This window comes from Rhinatrema bivittatum, chromosome 4 (genome assembly GCF_901001135.1).
Source record: "Rhinatrema bivittatum chromosome 4, aRhiBiv1.1, whole genome shotgun sequence".
NCBI classification, from domain to species: Eukaryota; Metazoa; Chordata; class Amphibia; order Gymnophiona; family Rhinatrematidae; genus Rhinatrema; species Rhinatrema bivittatum.
In genome coordinates this window covers 382,994,366-383,020,208 of record NC_042618.1, presented here as the reverse complement: position 1 = coordinate 383,020,208, position 25,843 = coordinate 382,994,366, and the positions used below count along the sequence as shown (strand labels likewise).

Below are 25,843 nucleotides of genomic sequence, written 5' to 3'. Positions count from 1 at the left end.
AAAAAGCTGAAATCCAGAACCATTAGGGTGGCATTTTCTAAAATGTTCCCTGTTCCACATGCAGGTCCCCAGAGGCAAGCAGAGTTCTGGAGTCTCAATATGTGGATGAGATGATGGTGCAGGGAAGAGGGATTCAGTTTTGTAAGGAACTGGACAACCTTTTGGGGAAGGGGGAGACTTTTCTGAAAGGAAGGTGCTCAACTTAACCAGAGTGGAATCCAGACTGCTGGCGCTAACTTTTTTTTAAAAAGGAGATAGAGCAGCTTTTAAACTAGAACAAGGGAGGAAGCTGACAGTCACTCAGCAGTGCACGGTTCGGAGGAAGGTATCTTCGAAGGTTAGTAATGAAACAGGAGAGTTAGGGCATCCCAACAGAGAGGTTCCAATGAAAGCAAAAGTAGCCCATGTGCCTATAAGTAAAGAATCACCTGAACTAAAGGATTCCAAATTATCCCTATTAACTGAAAAGCATATTATTAATATAAACAAAACACATTTTGAAATGTCTGTGTGCCAATGCCAGAAGTCTAAGAAGTAAGTTGGGAGAGTTAGAGTGTGTAGCAGTGAATGATAAGATAGACATAATTGGCATCTCAGAGACCTGGTGGAAGAAGGATAACCAATGGGACAGTGCTATGTCAGAGTACAAATTATATCGCAATGATAGGGAGGATAAATTTGGTGGGGGTGTGGAGCTTTATGTCCGGGAGGGCATAGAGTCCAACAGGATAAAGATCATACAAGAGACTAAATGCACAGTAGAATCTATATAAGTCGAAATCCCATGTGTGTTGGGTAAGAATATAATGATAGGAGTATACTACCATCCCCCTGCCAGAATGATGAGACGGATGATGAAATGCTAAGAGAAATGGTGGAAGCTAATCAATTTGGCAGTGTGGTAATAATGGGGGATGTTGATTACCCCAGTATTGACTGGGTAAATGTAACATCAGGACATGCTAGAGACATAAAGTTCCTTGTTGGAATAAACGACTGCTTCATGGAAAATTTGGTTCTGGAATAGAGAGAGAATGCTATTTTAGATCTAATTCTTAGTGGAACACAGGGTTTGGTGAGAGAGATAATAGTGGTGGGGCTACTTGGCAATAATGATCATAACATGATCAAATTTGAACTAATGACTGCAAGGGGGACAACATGTAAATTTACAGCTCTAACAATACATTTTCAAAAAGGAAAGCTTTGATAAAATGAGGGAAATAGAAAAAAACTGAAAGGTGCAGCTGCATAGGTTAAAAATGTACAACAGGCATGGATATTATTTATAAAATACCATGTTAGAAGTACAGTCCAGATGTATTTCACGCATTAAGAAAGGTGGAAGAAAGGCAAAACGATTACTGGCATTGTTAAAAGGTAAAGAGAAAGAGGCTATTTTAGCCAAAACAAAAGTCCTTCAAAAATTGGAAGAAGGGTCCATCTGAAGAAAATAGGAAAAAGATGAGCAAAAAGATGTGTAAAACATTGATAAGATAGGCTAAGAGAGAAGAGTAGCAAATCACCTGGACTAGATGGTATACATCTCAGAGTTCGGAAAGAACTCGTAAATGGGATTTCAGACCTATTATAAAAAATGTGTAACCTATCACTAAAATCATCTGTTGTTCCTGAAGACTGGAAGGTGGCCAATGTAATTCCAATATATAAAAAGGGCTCCAGAGGTGATCCAGGAAACTATAGACCAGTGAGCCTGACTTCAGTGCCAGGAAAAATTATGGAAACTCTTATAAAGAATAAAATCACAGAACATATACATACACAAAATTAAATGGGACACAGCCAGCAAAGTAAGTCTTGCCTCACAAATCTGCTACATGTTTTTTGAAGGGATGAACAGGCATGTGAAAAAATGTGAACTGGTAGATGTGATGCATTTGATAAAGTCCCTCATAAGAGGCATCTAAGAAAACTAAAAAGTCATGGGATAGGAGACAATGAGCTTTTGTGGAATGCAAACTGGTTAAAAGACAGGAAGGCTTTTAATTTTAACTAACTTTCTTTTCTTGTTAGCCATTATCTTGCTTTATACTCAAAGTCTCTTGTCCTGTATGTTTGTCTCTTTTTTTGTATGTTTCTACAACGCTGTGTATGTCGAGTAACGCTATAGAAATGTTAAATAGTAATAGTAGAAATGGAAAGTAGGATCAAATGGTTTGTTTTCACATTGGAAAAAGGTAAATAGTGGAATGCCTCAGGGATCTGTACTTGGACCAGTGCTTTTTAATATATTTATAAATGATCTGGAAAGGAGTATGAGTGAAGTGATAAAATTTGCAGATGCCACAAAATTATTCAGAGTAGCTAAATCACAAGTGGATTGTGATAAATTGCAGGAGCATCTTGCAAGACTGGAAGACTGGGCATTCAAATGGCAGATGACATTTAATCTGGACATCTGCAAGGTGATGCAAATAGGGGAAAAATAAACCATGCTGTAGTTACACAATGTTAGGTTCCATATTAGGAGCTACCGTCCAGGAAAAAGATCTAGGCGTCAGTGGATAATACGTTCAAATCGTCAGCTTAGTGTGCTACAGCAGTCAAAAAAGCAAACATTGTTAGGAATTATTAGGAAGGGAATGGTGAATAAAACAGAAATTTCCTGGCATGTAGCCAGATGGACTCAGTATGAGTGGGATAGTATCCGCGTGCTAGCAGTTGGAGACGGATCTGACGTCAGCACGGGGTATATAGCCCCACAGGAAGCGCAGCGATTCAGTAATTTCCGTCTCCAAAGCAGTTTGGAGTGCCTGCACGCTGGTTCAGCGTGCTTTCCAAGCACTGTCCTGCCGTGAGCCCTTTCTACGGATCACTCCGGAAGCTATCCATCTTCGGACTGTTCCCTCCTTTCTCCCTAAAGTGGTTTCACAGTTTCATCTTAACCAAACTATCTCCTTGCCTACCACGGTAGGTTTGAAGAAATCTGAAGAAGGCCGTTTATTATGCCATCTCGACATCGGCAGATTGCTGCCCAGGTATCTGGACGTGACTCAAGACCTGCGAAAGACGGACCACCTGTTCGTCCTACACAGCGGGAAGAAGCAAGGTGACGCAGCCTCTCGGCCCACCATTGCCCGCTGGATTAAAGACGTTGTCAGAGCAGCCTACGTGGAGGCTGGGAAGGCGCCGCCTCTACAGGTTAAGGCTCATTCTACCAGAGCGCAAGCAGCATCTTGGGCTGAATCCGGGATGCTGTCGCCGACTGAAATCTGTAAGGCAGCGACGTGGTCCTCCCTTCATACCTTTTCCAGGTTCTACCGTCTGGATGTCCAGGCCAGGGAGGACTCTGCTTTTGCAAGGGCGGTACTATATGGTCCTCAGGCAGCCGCCCGCCCCGGCGGGGAGTAAAGCTTTTGTACATCCCACTCGTACTGAGTCCATCTGGCTACACGCCAGGAAATGTTTGGATTACTTACCTGGTAATCCCCTTTTCCTTAGTGTAGACAGATGGACTCAGCATCCCGCCCAGCTGCCTGTGCACATAGGTTTCACCGGTTCCGGGTGCGCCAGGCATTTGTTTACATGAGTGCGTACACTCTACCAGTCTCTGAGCTTTCTGGTTGTGAATGCTGGCGGTCTCCAGCCACTGTCAATTGGTCAGGGGAATCCTGTTTTCACTTTTCACTTTTCACTGAGCGTCAGTACACACCTCCATAACAGCTTTTGCAAGGAAGATTACTGAATCGCTGCGCTTCCTGTGGGGCTATATACCCCGTGCTGACGTCAGATCCGTCTCCAACTGCTAGCACGCGGATACTATCCCACTTGTACTGAGTCCATCTGTCTACACTAAGGAAAAGGGGATTACCAGGTAAGTAATCCAAACAATGTCTTAATGCCTCTATATTGCTCCATGGAGAGACCGCACCTTGAGTACTGGGTACAATTCTGGTCGCCACATCTCAAAAAAGATATAGTTGCCCTGGAGAAGGTACAGAGAAGGGAGACTAAAATGATAAAAAGATAGAATAGCTCCCCTATGAAGAGAGGCTAAAAAGGTTAGGGGTGTTCAACTTGGAGAAGACACAGCTGAGTGGGGGGGGGGGGGGAAATATGATAGAGGTCTATAAAATTATGAGAGGTCTAGAACGGGTAAATGTGAATTGGTTATTTACTGTTTCGTATAATAGAAGGACTAGGGGGCACTCCATGAAGTTAGCAAGTAACACATTTAAAACAAATCAGAGAAAATTCTGTTTCACTCGATGCACAATTATGCCATGGAATTTGTTGCTAGAGGATGTGGTTAGGGCAGTTAGTGTGGCTGGGTTTATAAAAGGTTTGGATACGTTTTTGGAGGAGAAGTCCATTAACTACTATTAATCAAGTTGACTTAGGGAATAGCCACTGCTATTACTGGCATGTTTGGGTACTTGCCAGGTACTTGTAACCTGGATTGGCCACTGTTGGAAACAGGATGCTGGGCTTGATGGACCCTTGGTTTAACCCAGTATGGCAACTTCTTATGTTCTTCTGTTCTTATGACGGTTACTCTTGTCTCCTCAACCTTTTGAAAAAACCTTTTAGTTGACTTCTGGTGATGCCATGATGCCATGCCATGCTGAACAGACGCCTCAAGCTCCCTGCCCTGTGCCCATTATTTTCATTATTTGTTATGGCTGAGAAAACAGCTTAAAAGTCCCTACCAATGATGTGGGGTGAACAGGCAGTGAGGGCTAAACACTCTTGCAGAAAATCACAATGGACAAAGCGGCCTGCAATGAGGAGGCAACTTCTAATGAGGAAGGCATGGCTGATGGGGCGCTTCCAGTAGATATGGAGACAGTGAAGAGAGCCATTAACTAACTTGGCGATAAAATACATGTGAGCCTAGATGCAAAGTTGGAATCAATTGTCGATCGAATGTCCCAGGTGGTTTTGGACTGGGGAGGAAACCACGGCATGGCTACATACCCTCACTGAGCAGGTAGATGAGGTGGAAATGTCCTTCACTGTTGCACAGTAGCGCTTAGAGACCCTGGAGCAAGCACATGGTGGAACGGTGGAAAGACAAGATGACTTAGAGAACAGAAATAGGCATAATAACCTGCGAATTATAGGTGTTGCTGAGCGAGTGGAGGGTGCGGATGCGGTAAACTTTTTTTTCTTGATGGTTACCCGCTTTGGTGAATGCCAAATCTAAGGGAAGCGGAGTTAAACTAGACCGCGCACATTGAACATTAGCTCCAATGCCTAAAGACAATGAATGCCCCAGAACAGTTATTATCCGAGTGCACAACTTTACTGATAAATGTTAACTTATGGAGGTAGGGCGACAACAGAAGGAATTGCTATATCAAGGAAAACGCATATACATTTTCCAAGACTTCTCTGCGGAGGTTCAGAAACGCCGCATAGCATTTGCCGAGGTTAAGAGTGAACTATGCAATTTGGGCCTGAAATATGCCATGTTGTACCTGGCGAGGCTGAAGGTGATTCAAGGGGGCAAACCAGTTATTTGTGAATCAGTACAAGCAGTGCGGAACTTCTTGCTAGAGCGGAACAAGGCAGAAGACAACATTCCTAAGGCAGTGGTGTTAGAGCTGTTCCATGCCTGATGTCCTTTTGTCTATGAAGTTGGCAGGAGCTCCCCCTTTTTTCTCTGCCTCTTTTATCTCTCCCCCTTTTTTTTTCTTTTCTCTCTCCTTTTACTTTTCATTTATTTTATTTATTTGTCATGTTGTGTATACCGTCATTCGGTTTTGCCATCAGAACGATTTACAGAAGGTAAATTAGTGTATAGTCGTCCAATCATTTTATACATTTGTGATAAGTTGTGGTTAGTTGGTATAACATGTGCAGATACAATTAGGGTGGGGTTAGATGGTGAGGTGGTTGGGTAGGAAGTAAGTGGGATGAGTCGAACAGGTCAGTTAGTGAAACAGGCTGGACAAGTAGTTAATATGCAGTTAACTATGCTCTTTAGGCTAGTTATAAATGTCTTAGAATTTCGAGATGTCGTAGAAATGACATTGTAGTTTCATGTTGCTGGTGTGCAGTGGTGTCGGGCAGTGCGTTTGATGGTGTGAGTTTGCGTAGGCTTTGGTGAACAACAAGGTTTTCAGTTCTTTTTTGAAGGTTTTTATGTTGGGTTGCGTTCTTAGTTTGGTTGGGAGTGAGTTCCATAGTGAGGAGCTGGCGATGGATATAGCTCTTTCCCAGGTTGTATTTAGTAGTGTGCTTCTGGTTGGGGGGATTTTCAGGCGGCCTTTTATTCTTTGAGCATAAATTTCATTTCGGAGTATGGAGTTCGATGGTTTTGCTTTGCCAGTTGGATTGTTGTCCTATAAGTTTATGCAGGATTGTTAGTACTTTGTAGTCTATTCGATATTTTATTGGGAGCCAGTGTAGTGCTGTAAGAGTTGGTGTAATGTGATCATGTAACTTTGTTCCAGTTAGGATTCTGGCAGCTGCATTCTGCAAAATTTGGAGCGGGCGGATGGTTGCGAGTGGTAGGCCCAGTTGTAGGGCATTGCAGTAGTCAAGGTTGGCGAAGATGAGTAGCTGCAGGATAGTTCTGAAGTCATCGTGTGAAAGGAAAGGTTTAAGGCATCTGAGGATAAGTAGTTTGTGGTATCCATCCTTAATCTTGTTAGTTATGTGGATTTTGAATGATAGGTCTTTGTCAATGGTGATTCCTAGGTTTCGAGCATGCGTGACAGGGGAGATTGATTTTGGGTTTTCCATTTTGAGTGGTTGCATGAGAGTGTTGTTGTTGTTGTTCTTTCTATCTAGTATGATTATTTCGGTTTTGTCGAGGTTTATTATGAGTTTTCAGGCAGATAAGCATTGTTTGATTTCCGTAAGAATGTAGGTTAGTCTTTTGTAGGTTTCATCTAATGTATTCTGTATAGGGATAAGTATTTGTATATCATCGGGGGTATAGGAAATGAGACAGACCAAGTATTTTGAGAGTGTGACAAATTGGTAGAAGGCAGATGTTGAATAGTGTTGCTGATAGGGCAGATCCTTGGGGAACTCCAGTGGTAAGATTGACTTTGTTCAAGAGGGTGTTGTTGTATAGTACTTGGAAATTTCTGTGCGAAAGGTAGGATGCAAACCATTTTATTCTATAGGCTTGGGGGAGAGGGGTTCATACTTTAGGCTTTCTATGTCAGCCTTGCTTATTTTGACAGAGGTTTGGCTATCTTTGCTACTACTTTTCTCTTCTTCTACGTTCCTGGGTTTTGTGGGGTAGGGCAGCGGGATCTTGGATTTTGTAGAGTGATGGTAAATGGTCCCGGGTGGGGGGGGGGGGGTAGCGATAATACATTTCTTCTTTCCCTTTTCCTGCTCATGACGTTAGAGATTCGGGAGCCCGAGGTCCAGCTGGCTGCAGACTTTTGTGTTGGGGAGATTGGATATGGCTCAATTTGAACATACAACAGTCATTTGGAAGAGCCCTCAGGAGCAGGACTGTGTATCACTAATATACAGGATTGTCCTCACAGTACATTTTGCTGGACTTTGGGACTTCTACAGAGTTGCTTTTGAGAAAGTGATTGAGGCCTTTTCGATTTATCCCGTTTTAATTGGCAGAGACTGGAACGTTTGTCTTGATCCTAAAGTAGACAGATCTTCAGGTGGACAGACAGAGGGCCTGGCTGATACATTGAGGGGCATGCTGACATGCTTGTGATTGCAGGATATTTGGAGGGAGCAAAACCCATCGGGCAGGGATTTCACTTATTACTCTCCCAGGTTTTAGTTGTATGGATTTCTTTCTTTACTCACGAATGATGGTGGGCAAGATGGGCCTGGCAGATATCTTGCCTCGTGCCATCTCTGATTATAACCCAATTTGGTTGCCTATTCCCTCAGTTTTGCGATTTTTCAATGGGTAAAAGTTAGCATCTCAATACTTCCCTGTTATGGCTTAAAAGATTCTGTGATGTGATCCATCACTCGATAAGAGTTTTTTGAAGTTCACGACCCAGGGGAGTATTCTCCCGTGTTATGGGATACTTTGAAAATGGTGTTGCGGGGGCATATTATTAGTTTTGCCTCATATCATAAGAAAAACTTTGGTGGCGCAATCTCCCTAGTGGACTATAGGACACCTGGAACAAGCCCATAAGCGCACAGGTCTTATCACCTTTATCGCGCCCTGGAGAAGTGCAGAGCAAATGTCTGTGAGTTACAATTGAAGATTGTGGAATGAATGAGTCCTTGCTCTAGACAGTGCCATTATGAATATGGAAATAAAGCAGGTGCTTTATAGGCACATTTACTAAGGCAGAGGAGTCAATGCACTTTGATTACAAAGATTAAAAGGTCAGATGGTACATTAGTGTATACCGATAATGGCATTAATACATGGTTTAAAGAATTTTTTGTTTCCTTATACTCAGCTGAGGGGCAAGCTTCTGTTGAAGTGATCGGTGAGTTCTTGACTGAGCTAGAGGTGCCTGCTTTATCCCAGGTGCAGAAGGAGAAGCTGGCTGCTCCTATCTCTATACAGGATTTACAAGAGGCAATTTCATTGCTCCCAGCTAAAAAAATGCCCTGGGCCGGATTGTTACCCCATAGATTTTTAATTTTTTATTTATGCAAATTTATCAGATATATAGACAGCAAACATACATGTCAATGATAGGTCTCTAATACAATAATTATCTCAGGAAATAATGTGAATAAACCTTGCTTAACATAGACCATTTATAAAGAAATCTGGAGATCCTAAATATACTTTACCAATGGAGCAATTAAGGAGATATACTTGTATTACAGAAGAGAGTCTAAATGCAATATCTCTATACCCAATAACAATCTGGCAACTTATTTTGACATTCTAGCCTCCAAAAGTTTTTTAAGTTCTGATGGTTCTAAAAACACATATCTCTCACTCAGATATTTTATGACAGATTTACAAGGAAAGTAAACCACCATCTGAGCTCCTAGCTTTTTGACCTCTGGGGTCATCTGTAAGAAATGTTTTCTCCTCGTTTGGGTAGTTCTAGTTACGTCTGGGTACATCCACATTTTTTGTGAGAGGTATAATTTTTCTCAGTTTCGAAGAAAAAGCTTAATTATATTATCTCTATCTTCCTTTTTTTGAAATCTAACACACAGTACCTCTTGACTCTATTTGTTTTTCCATTGATTCTTCTAGGAATCTAGGAAAGTCTAGCTTTGAAGTCTACAATCCTGAAGATGTAACCGCTAGTTCTTGTAGATTTAATCCTTATTCCGAAGATGTAAACTTATTATGAAGACTGTAATCTGTAAGCATTTGTATTTATTATAAGAATTTGTATTTATTATTTAGCTATTTACATTGTTCTGTTACCACTTGGTCCTATTCTCTCCTTTACCTCAAGTTCTAAGTTCCTACAAAGTTAGCCTTGTTATTTATACCCACTTGTTTGATGTAATTTTCCAATCTTGGTTCTGTGTAAACCGAAGTGGTATGTACTAGTACATGAACTCCGGTATATAAAAGCCTTTAAATAAATAAATAAATAGGAACTCTGTGAGATTATTTAACTGCTGGGACTGATTAACTCACTCAGCATTTTCTTTCTTTTTTGACTGGATATAAAAAATTTTTCTATTAATGGCATTTTTTCCTGAGATAATTGTAAGTTTTCCCTAAGAAATCTTTTAAATTGTTCTATTGGTGAGATAAATTTCACAGAAGGAAAATTCAAAATTCTGATATTATTATATCTTTAATTATTTTCAATAATTTCAATCCTTCTGAAATTCGCTGCTTCTCCTTTTATAATTCCTACTTGTACTTCCTGAGCCTGTTTTAACTGTTTTTCAAGGCAGTTAATTTTCTCAGAATGTTTCTTTACCTCATCTGTAATTTTTACCTGACCTTGTACTTCAGACATTTTGGTTTCCAAATTATTTATTTATTTATTTATTTAAGTATTTTTATATACCGACATTCTCGATACAAATATCAAATCAGGTCGGTTTCCATAGAACAAAACTGTCGCGGTTAAGGCGTTACATTAAACAGAGTTTCTGAACATAAGAACATAAATATTAAATAGACTACAATAACTCTTCAAAGTAACGAGAATAAATGTAGGGAGTAGCTAAAAAAGAGGGTAGGCTAAATTGGGATATACAGGTAACAGAGAACCGTGTTGATGGGCATAAACATGAGTAATGCATGAGCAAAAGAACTAATGCATCAGTAAAGGAGTCTTTCAAAACAAGTGGGCTGTCCAGAAGAGGCGTAATCGGGCCTTGAGGGGATATGGGCGATCGTGGAACTTATAGTGGACTATTTTGCTCTTTGACTGGTGTCGGAGTGTTCCTGAGATTCTGGATAGGCTTGCCGGAAGAGCCACGTTTTTAGGCTCTTCCGGCTCTTTTTTTAAGTCCATTAATACTACCCAAATACTTTCTAGGGTAACCTTTTGTGTTGATCTTACTTCAGAATTTAGAACATTTCCAGATTGAAGGCAGCTTTTACTTCTCATTACTGAGCTTGCTGCCTCACCTTTACCACCCTTAGGAGTTGATGTCAGAGGATCTGGGGTCAGTAAGTTCCCTCCGCTGACTTTCTCCACCACCTCAAGCGGGATTTCCCCAGAGCCTCCTCCTTGTGTATCTGCAACATTTTCTCCGGTTTCTTCCCCGATGTTAGACGGCACTTCCACATCTCCGGAGGATAGGCCGTCTCTGAGCCGGAGTCTAGCGCAGGTATGGGCGGTTCAGGTTTAATGGGAGCACCAGGGCTTAATGAGATGTGATGTTCTTGTGGCGCTATCGCCTGCTCCTGGCCAGCACCAACCGCAGAACCTTCACCTGGTGTTGTAGCATTTAGTAGAGTGAGAAAGCTGTCAATCAATGGCTGAGTAGGGGCAGAGCTGAGAGCAGTCGGGGTCTCTGATCTCAGCCTAACCTTCCTCTTTGTATGAGGCATTTTTTACAAGGAAATCAACTTTTCCTAGCTCTCCCAATTCATTCCCACATTCCACCCCATAGATTTTTATAAATGCTTTTCATTGGAACTGCTAGATCCGTTGAAACTGGCCTTTGATTATCTGCAGCGGCACCTAGAGCAAGCAGGTACATTGACAGATGCTAATATTATTTTATTACATAAGCCTCGCAGAGATGCTTCTGAACCTGACGCCTATAGGCCTGTCTCTTTGTTGAACACTGATTTGGCAAAACTGTTGCAACTTCATCTGGAGAATTGCTTGGGATCCCTGATATGATATGATCAGACAGGTTTTGCTAAGGGTCGGTCCTCAGTTGACAATACTAGGCGGCTGTTTGATCTGTTTTCCCTGGCTAGATGTGATAAGATTGGGCTTGTAACAAGTCTGGACACTGAGAAAGCCTTTGATAGACTGCAATGGCCTTTTTTGTTTGCTGCTCTTCATAAATATGGGTTCCCTGAGCACTTTTTCAACTGGATTCAGGTCTTATATGATCTCCGAGGGCTCACATTCATACTAATGGGTTATTATCGGACTTTTTTCCCAAAAAGAACGGAATGCGGCAGGGTTGCCCATTGTCTCCGTTGCTCTTCGACTTTGCTATAGAGATTTTGGCAAGTCACCTGAGAGCAGACAAAGGGATTTCGGGTATTTTGGTTGGGGAAAAAATCTCATCTTATCTCTCTATATGCTGATGTGTTGTTCTTTTCCAATCCCACGAAATCTGGACCTCGGCTATTGGCCGAACTTGCGGCTTTTGGAGAAGTTGTGGGCTATAAAGTTAACTATCAAAAGTCTGAGATCTTTCCCATTGGTATTATTAAAAGTGGGGGATGTTCCATATTGTTTTGCTCCCTTCAAAAAAGCATTGTCCCACTTTAAATATTTGGGGGTTCTGATGCCTCATAATATTGGTGATTTATATCTGCTTAATTATGCACCAATTTTTACTAAGATTCAGCAGGACCTGCGGGACTGGAAAGATCTTTATATATCATTGGGGGGGGGGGGTAGAATAAATGTCATTAAAATGACAATTTTACCTCTGTAACTTTATTTCAGCACTTGTCATGCTTTCTCCCGCAGCAAATTTTTGCTACTGTGAATAGCATGTTCTTAGAATTCCTATGGGAGGGCAAATCTGCATGTGTTAAGTTACATACTTTATGTAGGCCTAAGGAGAGGGGAGGTATGGCTTTTCTGGGCCGCTCGTTTGAGAGGTATTTTCATGTTTGGTGGGGTTGCTCTTATGTGGCTGCCTTTTGGCAGCGGATTGGCCGTTTAATTGAACAAATAGTGGGCTCTCTCCAGAGCTTTGCCTTTTGGGTCTTTGGGGGAATCAGCGTTTTAGCAGATATCAGAAGCAACTGCTGCATGCTGCGCGTCTTTCAATCGCTCAGAAATTGAAACAAGTGCCTACCTTGGTTCAGTGGAAAGCCCAGATACATAATGTGGCTCTATTAGAAAAATGAACATATATGTTACAAGATAAAGAAATGTATAATAAAATCTCCAGTAAGGGTCCCATATTCTCTCATTCCATGTATTTCAGGGAGAAGGATGTGGTGATGTTACTTTTTGTTGGTTCATGTTGGAGATTTTTGTGAGATTTCTATCATCTTGCTGGTATTCCAATTTCTTCAATAAATAAAAAGTTTAAAAAAAAAACAAACCTTTTATTTGCCTTGCTGCCAGTACTGCAAAAAGAAAAACCTACTTTTACTTAAACTTGCCTCCTCAAGATGACTGTGATAGGGTGCTTTGAGAAGGTTTTTCCTACAAAGTTATTACTGCACTGTGAATTTGCACTGATTAGACTTGTAGAATTATTGAAGTTGCTGACATGCCAGAATATGCTGGAATGATACAAGGCCAGAAGTCAAAAAACGTTTAGTTCAGCCTTAAGTTTAATTCTGCCTTCTGGGCTCAATTTACAAGAAATCACATGACTTGCAAGAATCCCAGCCTATTAAACATATATGAGATAAAATTATAAATTCCAACCAACTAGGAAAATGTTATGAAAATAAACAAACTAGCTCATTGGTATGTAAATTTGATTGAATCTATTGTGTAAACAATGCTGTTCGAGAGTGCTTCAGAATTCTCTCCTGGAATATTCCAATACCTTATCTAAATAAAGTTAGTGTAGCTGGGTTCAAAAAAGGTTTGGATAAGTTCTTGGAGAAGTCCATTAATGGCTATAGGGAATAGCCACTGCTATTAATTGCATCAGTAGCATGGGATCTTAGTGTTTGGGTAATTGCCAGGTTCTTGTGGCCTGGTTTGGACTCTGTTGGAAACAGGATGCTGGGCTTGATGGTCCCTTGGTCTGACCCAGCATGGCAATTTCTTATGTTCTTATTGTTCTTAAGCTGCTGGTATGAAGTGTTTGTTTTGATTAACCCACAACATCCAGCAAAAAAAAAAAAGCCACAGGGAGCAGATCTAAGAACTGCATCTGTGATAAGGTGATGTGGATACGACTTAATGCTATTGTTACCGTGATCCAGACTACAATCTGGCATACTATTCCTGCGGACTGATGTCCCTGCACGCTCCACGTTCCACTGTGTATAAAATGGAGGAACTGCTTTAGTCTGTTCTCCTCCTACAGTACAGCTTTGTCTGCCTCACCAGGAAAATTGTTGAGCAGGAGCTCCACAAAAACTCCCCTGTCTGTGCAGAGGGTCAAGGCCTTGGAATCGAGTAGATCTAACCACCCTATGTTAAGGAGTAAACAACATCACTCTTTGAGGCTGGCGGAGCAACTGGTGTTGAAAAAGCACAAGTCCAAACATAATACATCGGCACCATTGCACAGCGCATTGGCAACCTCTGCGCACCAGCCCCTTTAATGCACAGTGCATCGGCACCACCATCAGCATCACCTCTTGATGCATTGATGCATGATCACACAGTGTAGTAGTCCCATTGATTGAAGGCACATTGCCACTGCAATACAATCTTTTCATGCAGTATTTTCATCTCAGAAATGGAATCCAGGTTGCTTATTCAGTAAATGCTCTGTTGCAATCCTCAGCTTGGGACTCCGTACATGTTATGGCTAATTCAGCCTGCTTATTGAGGGAAATAAAACCCATTATTACAATATAATATACACTGGCTACCGGTTGATAAAAGAATAGAATTCAAAATACTGACAATCTTTCACAGTGCAATATACAAAGCAGATAACACTGCCCTCAATAACGTCATACAAATACACAGATCACAACGCACGACAAGAACCGCAAGTAAAATGCATCTAGTCATACCATCACTTCCATTAGCTAAGCTATCCAATACAAGAAACAGAGCCATCTTCATTGCTGGACCGAAATTATGGAACTCACTACCGGATTACCTGAGCTCACAAAGCAACATCAAAACTTTTAAAAAAAGAGCTCAAAACATGGATCTTCAGTCAAACTTTCAAAGATGGTATCGGTTAACCACACATAACCTATCTAACACATAACCATCTTCGGTTATGCAAGAACAATCCCAAGACTATTATAGAGAACGTTTAAGCTCGACAGCTCACTGACAAGAATAATTACTAAATATTTATCCACAGACCTTTAAATTTTAGTTTCTCCTAGGTAAATCGAGCATTGACATCCACTTCTAGCCGTTACAAGTTCATTTCTCTCTTCATTGTTAACATAATTCAAATTATGTAAATTAACCCACCTCTAAAGCTGATATTAATTACATAAGTTCAACCTATTTGCTGATCATTACCCAGTTTGATTCCAGTTATACCCTGTTTGTATCAATTGTTGACAAAATGTACAAAGTTGTTATATCTATAAACCGGAGTGAAGGCAGCTAGCTAAACTTCGGTATAAAAAAGCATTTAAATAAATAAATATAAGAATCATTATCACAAAATAAATACATAATATTAACTGAGGTGGCTCAGTAAGCAATGCCTACATGAAAATTCCTGCTTATGCTCAATAGAGCTCAGAGCTCTACTAGCTGGAAGAGATGAGTTTGTCATTGCCGTTGGATGACGTCACCCATGTGTCATGGATAATTCATTCTGCTATCTACGGAAAACACAGTTTACAGTAAGTAGACTTGCTCTTTTCCCAGTTCTAACCTGTTCCTTTTCATTGGTGATGGCTGATTCCTATCCTAGTGTCAGACAAAGATAAGAGCATTGCTCATCTTTCTTCCTTATTGCTGATAGAAGGGCAGTGGAGCTTTTATTTCAGCAAGGGTGTTTCTTCTTTCCTTCACAAATGCATGCACACGTGTTTTTCTCTGTTACACTAAAATGTATTTATTAAAACTGAAAAGTAATTATGCTTCAAATATGATAAAACTGCTTGCCTGCTCTACCTTAATATTATAGTCTTAGCAATTTGTTTGCAATTTGTTTGCTGCATGAAATAGTAATGAAACATCATTATTCCCTTCTATGATCCTTATATTCATGTTTTCTCATACAATTTTGAGGAAATGGCCACTGCCAACTGTGTGAAACATTGAGAATACTGCTTCCCTCCCTTGCTTTCATCCTTGCAAAAATAATGTTCTGAAACCCCAAAATGATTTTGTAGAACATCATTGGTGGATAAGTCACAATAGTGATGAGGAAAGAGGGGAGCACTCATCTGAGCCCACTGAGATACTTATTTGCTGTCAGTTGAATGGTTTCCCCCTTAAGATACTTTCTTATTCCAGAATTAATTGTTGTAGAGCATCTTTGCTGCACAGTGACCTTGTCAGCCTCTATAACATACTGAAGAGAGCTACATTTTGTATTTTCTCTGCTGCCATGGTCATCCCCTCTGTTCTTCTGGTTACAGGCACAAATAAACCTGATGCTGTTCTTGTAGAAACCTGCAAACTATTAGGCAAATTTATTGAAACTTTTTTATTTCTGGATTTTTTGAGCAAATTTGAGAAAATTAAGTATATGTGCTTCTTTAGAGAAAATGCTGTTTCCTAGGTTGATTTCCATCCTAATGAGAATTCAACTTGTTTTCTGTTTTAGTCACTAGTGATGATCAGCAAATTACCTTACATCAAGTTTTTCCAGACTCTGCTTAAGAAGATCGCTCCAGAGTATTTTGAAAAAAGTGATCCTTGTCTCGAAGCAGGTCAGATATATACATACTTTAGTATATTTTAAACTGGACTTAAAATTATGATCCATTAAATATCTTCCTTTGCCTATCTAGAATGTTGCTTACTTTCAAAAGGTTTGGACCCATTATTCATGTTTGACTTTTAAAAAGTCAAAGATTTTTGACAAATCAGACCTAAAAAATGAAATAAAATTCAGAACAAAAAGGATGGATATTAATGGCTTTTGTTTAATTTCTACACAAATTATGAAAAGAAGGTTTTGTATTAGAGTTGACCTGAAAGCTCATCAGCAGTGGTGCACGCTGTCATGCAGAGGGCTTGGGTTCAGCTCCCAGGTCAGGACTTTGCTCCCCCAACTAGCTAGGAATGCAGCATCCTCAACCTTCAGCTGGAGGGAAGTCCCAGCAATCACTCTATGGTGATACCTACTGGCCAGACGTGAGGTTGAGGCTCCAGAGGTGGCTGTGATCTATGAGCCTTGGATAAGGACCATTGTTAGAATGGCAGGGCTAAGTGAGGTGGGAGGACTAATAAAAATGAAAAAAATAGAGGAAAAGGCCTGAGGCAGTTGTGAATGAAGCTCATGCAGCAATAGCCCAATTGAGTTGAAACCCCAACGAATCTGGAGGAAAATGCTGGGCCAAAAAGAAAAGATAGGTTTTGCAATATTCATAATGTAATTAGCCAGCGCGTAAGTTATGTTTAAATATTTAGTTGCGGGTGAGTAATAGCATTGTCTGACATCCATAAATCATCTGTCTTTTACTCAGATTGGAAAAGCTAAATATTTACTTCAAACTGGAATTAAAGTAATTTTTCTAGTCTTATTGATGCCTTTTGTATTTAATCATTCATTTTTGAATCCCAAGAAAGACTAGACTAATGTATATCCGACTGAGTTCACAGCACTTGGCCTTAACCCTAACTGTGACATTGCCCTGTGGCATACCTCATTATGCTTTGCAGCAAGAACCTAGTGTTGGCATTAAAAATATTAAATGGTTATTGTTCTCCCTCCTTGAGGGGATCTTTGCAATGGCATGTTACTAAAAGAACTTTACGATCTGCAGAAAGATGGTATTTAGGTCTCCCATTGGTAAAAATAAATTTATTCATTCCAGATTGGGTGCAAGATCACTTTCAAATGTAATCCCGAATTTATGGAACAGTCTGCCTTTAGAGATAAGAGAAGAGTTAAATTTGGTTAAATTCTGGAAAAAACTAAAAACTTGGTTGTTGTGGCTAATAATATTTGTCTATGTATAATTAACATCTGCTGCAGGTTTGGCTATAAGTGGAACTCAACATATATAAGAAAAGAGTTGTGATTGGACACTGCTGGGAATGTTATTTTATGTTTTATGTTTTGTTTTAATTTTGATTTTATTATGATATAATTTGTGTTTTAATTTTGAACCACTAGACTGGTTCAAATCCTTTCTACAAATCAGATCATTCCAAGTAAAGATCAATAACTCCACATCTGAATGAGTACCACAAGGATCTGCACTATCGGCCACTCTATTTAACATCTATCTTCTCCCACTTTGTCATCTTCTTTCTGGTCTCAGCATAACTTACTTTATCTATGCCGATGACATACAACTCCTCATACCAGTAACAGTCACACTCAAACCTCAACAACATAAAAAATCTCCTAAACCGATTAAAACTCTGTCTCAACATGGACAAGAAGACTGAATGCTTACTGCTCCAAAGAAAACCCCCCACATCTATCTCAAACAACACCATGCAAATCGACAATACTATCCATCAAAACCTGCAACAAAGAAAAAGACCTCGGAATCTGGATAGTCGTGGAACTAAACCTTAAACACGTACCTGCAAAGATCAAAGAAGGTTTCAACAAATTACTAATACTGAAATGACTAAAACCATTGCTTAATCAAACTGATTTCAGAACCATCCTACAATCCCTGATCTTCACAAGCTTCAACTACTGTAACTTTCTTATGTTAGGACTACACAAATCTACTATACGACCGCTAAAAGTCCTTCAGAAGGCAGCAGCTAGAGTCCTGACTGGTAACAGAAAAACAGACCACATCACACCTGTCTTAAAATCACTTCACTGGCTACCCATAGATAAATGGATAGAATTCAAAGCAATATCCATTATTCACAAAACTATCTACGAGAAAGAAGTCAAATGGCTAAACAACATAATCCACACACACATACCACAGCATAACACGAGATCTGCAAATAAAGCATTACTAGAAATTCCCACAGTAGCAGCCGCCAAACTCACTACAGTACGGGCAAGAGCATTCTTACTGGCAGGCCCGACCCTCTGGAATGCACTCCCAGAAAACCTGAGACTCCAGAGCAATATGAAAATTTTCAAAAAACTCCTCAAAACTTGGCTTTTCAAACAAACATATAAAGACGGCATTGGATAAGCTAAATGATCAATCCCGCACCTGTTAAATAAGCCAAACCACCATTGTATATTGTAAATCGCACTCATTAAATTATCTACTATCTGTTATTGTTTCTTGTTAATACTTCCACACTATGTACAATCCCAGTGCTTCATACCTCCATAATATTGTATTAATCACAAGTTGTATTTTCAAGTTGTAATCTCTATACGCTCGTTCATAAAATGTATGACGTGCACTGTACTGTTTAATTTGTAAACCGCTGTGAAGGACTGCTCCAAACAATGGCATTTAAAAACAAATAAATAAAATAAATATTTTATCTGGAAAGCGATTAATAAATATCAATAAATATTTAATCTAATCTTCAAAAACTGTAATTGCTTTACATACTTTTCATAGATGCGAAAGAAACCAAAGCAACAATGAATTATAGAAAAGGTCCCAGTACAATGAAGTTATACCTGTAAATTCAGGCTGTTGATAAAAATTGTATTCCAGTGCTTTTATAGACTGCTGTGGCATAAATTGGATAATTTAGAATTCTTAGCATTCTGTTCAGCACCAAAGTTTAAGGCCAGTGCATTAACACACTGTATTCATTAACTTTGTTTTCTAGCTTGTAGTGACATTGATCGTTGGCCTGCTCCATGTCCAGGAACAATGCTGAACTTGCCCATCATGGGTGTTGTAATAAAGGTAAAGGCCAATAATTCTAATAGTTCATTTTAGCTCTTTAGCTGTTAAGTTCAGATATCATCTGAACAATTTCAGACTGTGTTCAAATGAATTACACAGATAAAGAATTAGGGCAGCATTCAACTAAGATGACATAAAAATAGTGAATTCCACACAGTCTCTTATGTTTAAAACCCTGGTTGATCTGTAAATCTGTCACTATTGTACTGTTAATTTATTACTTATGGAAAATTCTGATTATAATTTAGAAAATGTTTTTCCCTTATTTTCCAACTAATTGTTCTTGACCTCATATGAAGATAAAAGGTGGACTGAAGAAACTTTTAGTCTTATCCACTTGGGTAAAAGATTTGAATTGCCATAAAAAGGGAAAAAAAATTATTCACATCTGAGATTATAATAGTGACTGTTATAGATGACTTTTATAACGTTAATACATTTTCAAGTACAATGGAACTACTTGCATTGGTACCTCAATACAAAACCTAAACAGGTGGGTAGCATAGAATCATTGGACATCATTTGGAAGAGTTGTCTGCAATACGTGAACTGCTGTTGGCCCTTGATATTTTACTCCTTTAATTTTAGACTTTAATTGTCCTGTGCCACCCTAGAAACCACAGTTATTTGTAAAGAAAATGAATCCAATTGTATCCTTCAGGTGCGTATTCCTACCTGTCATGATAAGCCTGGCACTACTACGCAGCTGATTGAGACCACACCACAGGTAGGAATGATAAAGTTGGCGTGCTTTACAGGTAACCAAATGATGAAGAATTTAGTGCTGTTGAATAAACTGACAAGGTAGATGTACAAACTCTTTCCTGAACATACCCAGATCAGTCCAGACAAGGGGGTTTTATTCATCCCTACCAGCAGATGCAGGTAGAGAACAAATGTTTGGGCCCTGCCACATATACGAGAGTGCCACTGCAGTCCCTCAGTATTTCTCTACCTCCAGCAGATGGTAGAGGTGCTAACCCTGCAGTCCTGACTGACTGGATATTTTGAGGAAAATTGCTCCCCGAGGTGGCAGGTTCCAGAAGAAGGGCCATCCCTCGGGTTGAGCCCGCAACTCTGGGACCCCAGACAGCCAGTGGTCTGGTTTCCTCGGTGGGACCTGAAGCCCCTCCGCCGGCCCGAGAGTTTTCAGGGAAGTACCCTTAGCTTTGTAAGTTGGGGTTTTTCTTATTGGTGTATGGGCCTTTAAGACTTAAAAAAAAAACAAACAAAAAAGGTAAAAGGTGCCTGCTTTGCGGCAGAGGCAACTCGAGCATAGGCTGAGCTGCTGTCAGGCAGTAGACTCTGCAGTCATCGGGAGCGGGCCTGGTGGTGCTCGAGCGGATCAGGAAAACTGATAGCGGAGGAAGATGCCAGTTGGGGAAAGGTACCTCAATTGTTAACTTGGCTGCCCTGCGTTTGGAGCGCGCGGGTTTTCAGCTGCACCAGCGGTCTTCTGTGCGTACCAGCGGGAATTACAGGAGGCAGTGCACACTCTTCCTTTTTTGGCCGCTGCCGCTTGGTGCGCCCCTCCCCCTCGCAGCCCCGGCTGCATTGCCGGGCTGTGGGCAACGGAATTGCTTCAATTTTAGCCATTAATTTCTTTTCTTTTTTTTAATTTGATTTTTCTGAGTTTTTCTTTCTTTTGGGAGCTTATGTCTGACCAGCAGCACGGGGAGTTCTGCCGGGCCTGTGGGGGGGTCAGGCGGCCTCCCTTAATGACCTCCTCCTCTGAATGGAGTGTGCAGGAGGGGGCGTCGGAGAAGAAGTTGAAGTCGCGGAGACATTCGAGGACTGTGGCAGCGGCGCTTGGGGCACAGGAAGGAGTGGCTATGGCCGCATAAGCGGAGCCAGATTAGGGGGGTTTCGCCCCAGGGTTCCAGGGCGTCTCCGCCGCTTCTTTCTCCCATGGTCCAGCTGAGACCGAAAGACCCAGATGTTTCAGGCCCTAGCAGCCCCAAGCGCCCTTCGGGAGCCCCAGGTAAGGGGGGGATTTCTCCCGAATTTGTGCTTTTACTGCACGAGGCCTTCCTGGCTAGGCAGGCAGGTAAGTGCGGTGTGAAGGTAAGTCCAGTGGACTCGACGAAGCGGAGGAAGGTTCCCTCTAAAGGATCCGCAGGATTGTGAATCCTGGCCAGCGAAGGGCGCCCAGCGCGCTTGGATTCCAATTCGGATGAGTCTCAGGAGGAGGAAGACATTTCCTCGGGGGACGATCGAGATGAGGATCCGATCGGAGGTCCCCCTCTGGACCCATTAGATTCTAGAATGGAACAGGGGGTCACGGAGGGGCAGAAGGCTGAAGGCGATGATACGCAAGTGATCCATCTCTTTGAGAGACTAACTTTGCCCGCTTATCCCCCAGGTGTTGGAAGAGTTGGGGATTAAGCTCACTGTGGAGGATTCGGATGCAGAAGGGGTTAATCCGGTGCTGGATGGCCTCAGGAGACCCTCCAGTGCCTTTCCAATTCCGAAGAAAATCCAGAAGTTGATTAACCGGGAGTGGGATTCCCCCGACTCGGGTCTGCGAGTCGGCAGGGCAATGTCCAAGCTTTATCTGCTGATGCAGGAACATTTAGATGTTCTCAAGGTTCCGAAGGTGGTTTCGGCGGTCACCAAGAAGACTACCATCCCGGTGGCTGGAGCTTCCGCTCTGAAGGACGTTCAGGATCTGAAGTTCGATGTTCACTTCAAGCGAGCTTTTGAGGTTCGGGGTCTAGGCCTGCGAGCGGCGGTCTGTGCAAGTCTCATGCAGCGGGCCTGTTTGTGTTTGATCCAGAAGTAGCAGGAGCAGACGGCCTCTGGGACTCTGTCCCCAATCTAGGCAGCTCGCCTGGAGGCAGGGGTTGCTTATGGAGCTGATTCTTTATATGACCTGGTGAGAACCACTGCTCGCGGTATGGTGTAAGTGGTGGCAGCCAGACATCACTTGTGACTACAAAAGTGGTCGGCTGATCTTTTGTCAAAATCGCAGCTCTGTAATTTGCCTTTTCAGGGAAAGCTGTTTGGTGAGGATCTCGATCGTCTGAAATTTCTGGGAGAGATGAAAGGCAATAGGCTGCCGGAGGATTGAAAGTCGGTCCGGAAGCCTTTCTCCTCTCGGCCTCGTTTTCGGGAGTCAAGGCGGTTTCGTCCGGTGAGATCCTCAGGGGCCTCTGTCCCAAGACAGTCCTCGCATAGGCAGCAGTCCTTTTGAGGGACTGGAAGGACATCTAGAGGCGGATCCACCCAGGGAGCGGGTGGCAGTAGGTCCTCCCAATGAGATTCGGCAGGTCCACTCTTCGTCTCTGGTGATCGGGGGCAGGCTGGCCCATTTTTACGGGGAGTGGACCAAGATAACATCTGACCAATGATTGGTGAGCGAAGGTTAAGCCTTAGAATTTTCTCGTCCTCTGCGGTCGGCCATTCTGGAGTCGCGTTGTCTTTCCCAAAGCAAGCGTGCAGTTGTCCAGGAAACGCTTCAACGGTTGTTAAGCCTGGAGGCTGTAGTGCCGGTACCGGTGTCCGAACAGGACCAAGGCAGGTATTCCATCTATTTTATGGTGCCAAAAAGAGGGCACTTTTTGACCTATCCTAGACCTGAAAAAGGTCAACCAGAGTTTGTAGGTACCGCGTTTTCGGATGGAGACTTTGTGTACCGTCATTGCGGTGGTACGGAGAAGAGAGGTTTTGGTGTTCCTGGAGCTCACAGAGCCATATCTTCATATTCCTATCCATCAGGAACACCAGATGTTCCTCAGATTCATGGTGCTGGGACAGCACTACCAGTTTCAAGCGCTTCCCTTCGGTCTGGCCACCGCCCCACGAACCTTCACGAAGGTGTTGGTGGTAGTAACTGCGGCCCTGCGACAGGAGGGATTGTTGGTGCACCCTTACTTGGACGACTGGCTGATCCGGGCGAAGTCATTGGAGGAGTGTGTGCGGTCCGTAGACGAGTGAGGTCACTCCTGGAGTCTCTGGGCTGAATCATCAATGTGCAGAAGAGTCATCTGGCCCCCTCTCGCTCCCTTGAGTACTTGGGAGCCCGTTTCGACACCCAGCGGGGCAGAATGTTTCTCACAGACAGGGTGAAAAAGATTCAGGAGCAGGTAGCTCGTCTACTTCGTCTACTGCTGCCAAAGGTCTGGGATTATTTACAGGTCCTGGGCTTGATGGTGTCCACGTTGGAGCTGGTACCTTGGGCATTTGCTCATTTGAGACCTCTGCAGAGAGCGTTGCTGTCCCACTGGAGTCCTCTGTCGCAACAGTACTTTCTGTCCCTGCCTCTGACTGAGTCGGCCAGGTCCAGTCTGGCCTGGTGGATGACGCGGAGCAATCTGGAGAAGGGAATGCCTCTCAAGGTCCCGGATTGGGTGGTGGTCATCACGGACGCCAGTCTTTGTGGCTGGGGGGCAGTTTGTCTGGGCAAGTCTGCGCAGGGACTCTGGTCGACGGCGGAGCAGGCATGGTCCATCAATCGACTGGAGACGAGAGCGGTACACAGGATTCTGGTGGAGTTTCTACCCTTGGTCCACGATCAGATGGTGCGCGTTTTCTCAGACAACTCAACCATGGTGGCTTACATCAACTGCCAGAGGGGAACCAAGAGTCCCGCGGTGGCGCAGGAAGCTCAACTGTTTGAGTGGGCAGAGCTCCATCTTGAAGGGATCGCCGCCTCACGTGTAGCAGGAGTCAACAACGTCCAGGTGGATTACCTCAGCCGTCAACAGTTAGATCCGGGGGAGTGGGAACTGTCTCTAAGAGCCTGGACTCTCCTCTGCGATCGTGGGGGACTCCTCAGTTCGATCTCATGGCGACAAGTCTCAATGGCAAGACGCAGAGGTTCTTCAGCGATCGGAGTGAGTCGGGCGGTGGGGCTGTGTCCGTGGCCAACCGATGTCCTCCTGTATGTCTTCCCTTCGTGGCCGCTTATAGCGAGGGTGCTCAGGTGGATAGAAGACCATCCAGGGTCGGTAGTAATTGTGGCTTTGGAGTGGCCTCGTCGTCCTTGGTTCGCGGACCTGCTACATCTGGCAGTAGATGGACCTCTTCGCCTGACCCATGTGCCAGACCTGCTGTGTCAGGGTCCCATATTTTCGAATCAGGTGGATCGCTTTTGTCTCGTGGCCTAGCTTTTGAGAGGAGGTGATTGCATGTGAGAGGGTATTCCGAGCCAGTAATTGCTACACTTCTACAATTGTGGTGTCCTTCTACCTCTTTGGCCTATTCCAGAGTCTGGAAGGTATTTGAGACCTGGTGTGGACAACAAGGATTGGACCCTCTTAAGGTTTCCATCTCCCATATTTTTTTCCTTTTTGCAGGTGGGCTTATCCAAAGGGTTGGCCCATAGTTCTCTTTGAGTCCAGGTTTCAGCCTTTGGTTCTCTCAGAGGGAGAGAACAGGGGAAGTTTTGGCTTCCCATCCAGATGTGGAGCGTTTTCTATGGGGGATCAAGCATCTCTGTCTACCTCTGCGTAGCATTTGTCCAGATTGGAACCTCAATCTGCTGTTGAGGGCCCTTTGCAAACAACCTTTCAAGCCTCTGGGTCACATGTCTTTGAAGATCCTTACTCTGAAAACTGTCTTTTTGGTGGCTATCTGTTCAGCTAGGAGGATTTCGGAATTACAGGCGCTTTCTTGCCGTGATCCGTTTCTCCAGGTTTCGTCGGACAAGGTGTCTTTGCGAACGGTGCCTTCATTTCTTCCCAAAGTGGTCTCGGGTTTTCATGTGAACCAAACCGTGGAGTTGTCTGGGTTTCCAGATTGGGCACGGGATCCCTCGATGGGACGAGAGCTCCATCTTTTAGATGTGAGACGAGTGGTTTTGCATACTTGAAGGTCACTAACGTTTTCAGTCACTCTGATCATTTGTTCGTCCTGTTTGGGGGAGCAAAAAAGGGAGAGAAGGTGTCAAAATCCTCTTTGTCTCGCTGGTTGAAAGAGACTATCTCTGCAGCTTGCGTATCCATAGGAAGAGCACTTCCAGTGGGACTTAGGGCACATTCGACTCAAGCTCAGGCAACGTCTTGGGCTGAGTGTCAGCTAGTGTTCCCCCAGGAGATCTGTTGAGCCGTGGTGTGGTCCTCATTACATACTTTCACCAAGCATTACTGTTTGGATGTGTGGGCTCCAGAGACGACCCCTTTTGGGAAGAGTGTTCTTCAAGCAGGTCTTTCGGGTTCCTGCCCAGTGTAGGAAGGCTTTGGTACATCCCACTTGTCTGGACTGATCTGGGTATGTTCAGGAAAGGAAAACTGGTTTTTACCTGCTAATTTTCGTTCCTGTAATACCACAGATCAGTCCAGAGGCCCACTCTGAGGATCTATGCCAAAAGACTGCTAGGTTTACTGCTGTAATTTGTTTGCAAAGTATTTTCAGTTTACTGTTCTAAATTGGTTTTCCAGTTGGTCAGGGGTATCCTTTTTAGTATCCTCATTCGCCCTCTAATTATAATTATTTTGGCTTGGGTATCGATTAATTCTGAGGGACTGCAGGTGACACTCTCGTATATGTGGCAGTGCCCAAAGTTTTGTTCTCTACCTCCATCTGCTGGTAGGGATGAATAAAACCCATTTGTCTGGACTGATCTGTGATATTACAGGAACGAAAATTAGCAGGTAAGAACCAATTTTCCTTTTTCCCATAGACACAGAATGGGAGGAAGCTCTTAAGATATCTGACCCATAACCTTTTGTTGTTATGCAAAAGGACTAGACATTTTTGAGT

At 42.7% G+C, this 25,843-nt stretch overlaps 1 protein-coding gene across 2 annotated transcripts in view; it reads left to right on the top strand.

The window, feature by feature from the left end:
• DENND6A (DENN domain containing 6A) overlaps positions 1-25,843 on the top strand; it is a 138,989-nt gene that overhangs the window by 45,506 nt on the left and 67,640 nt on the right. For both annotated transcript variants that reach the window (XM_029600934.1, XM_029600933.1), the window contains 3 exons: positions 15,943-16,048; positions 19,062-19,141; positions 19,803-19,868. In XM_029600934.1, the coding sequence (XP_029456794.1) occupies positions 15,943-16,048; positions 19,062-19,141; positions 19,803-19,868 (252 nt within the window). The remainder of the gene's footprint in view (positions 1-15,942; positions 16,049-19,061; positions 19,142-19,802; positions 19,869-25,843) is intronic.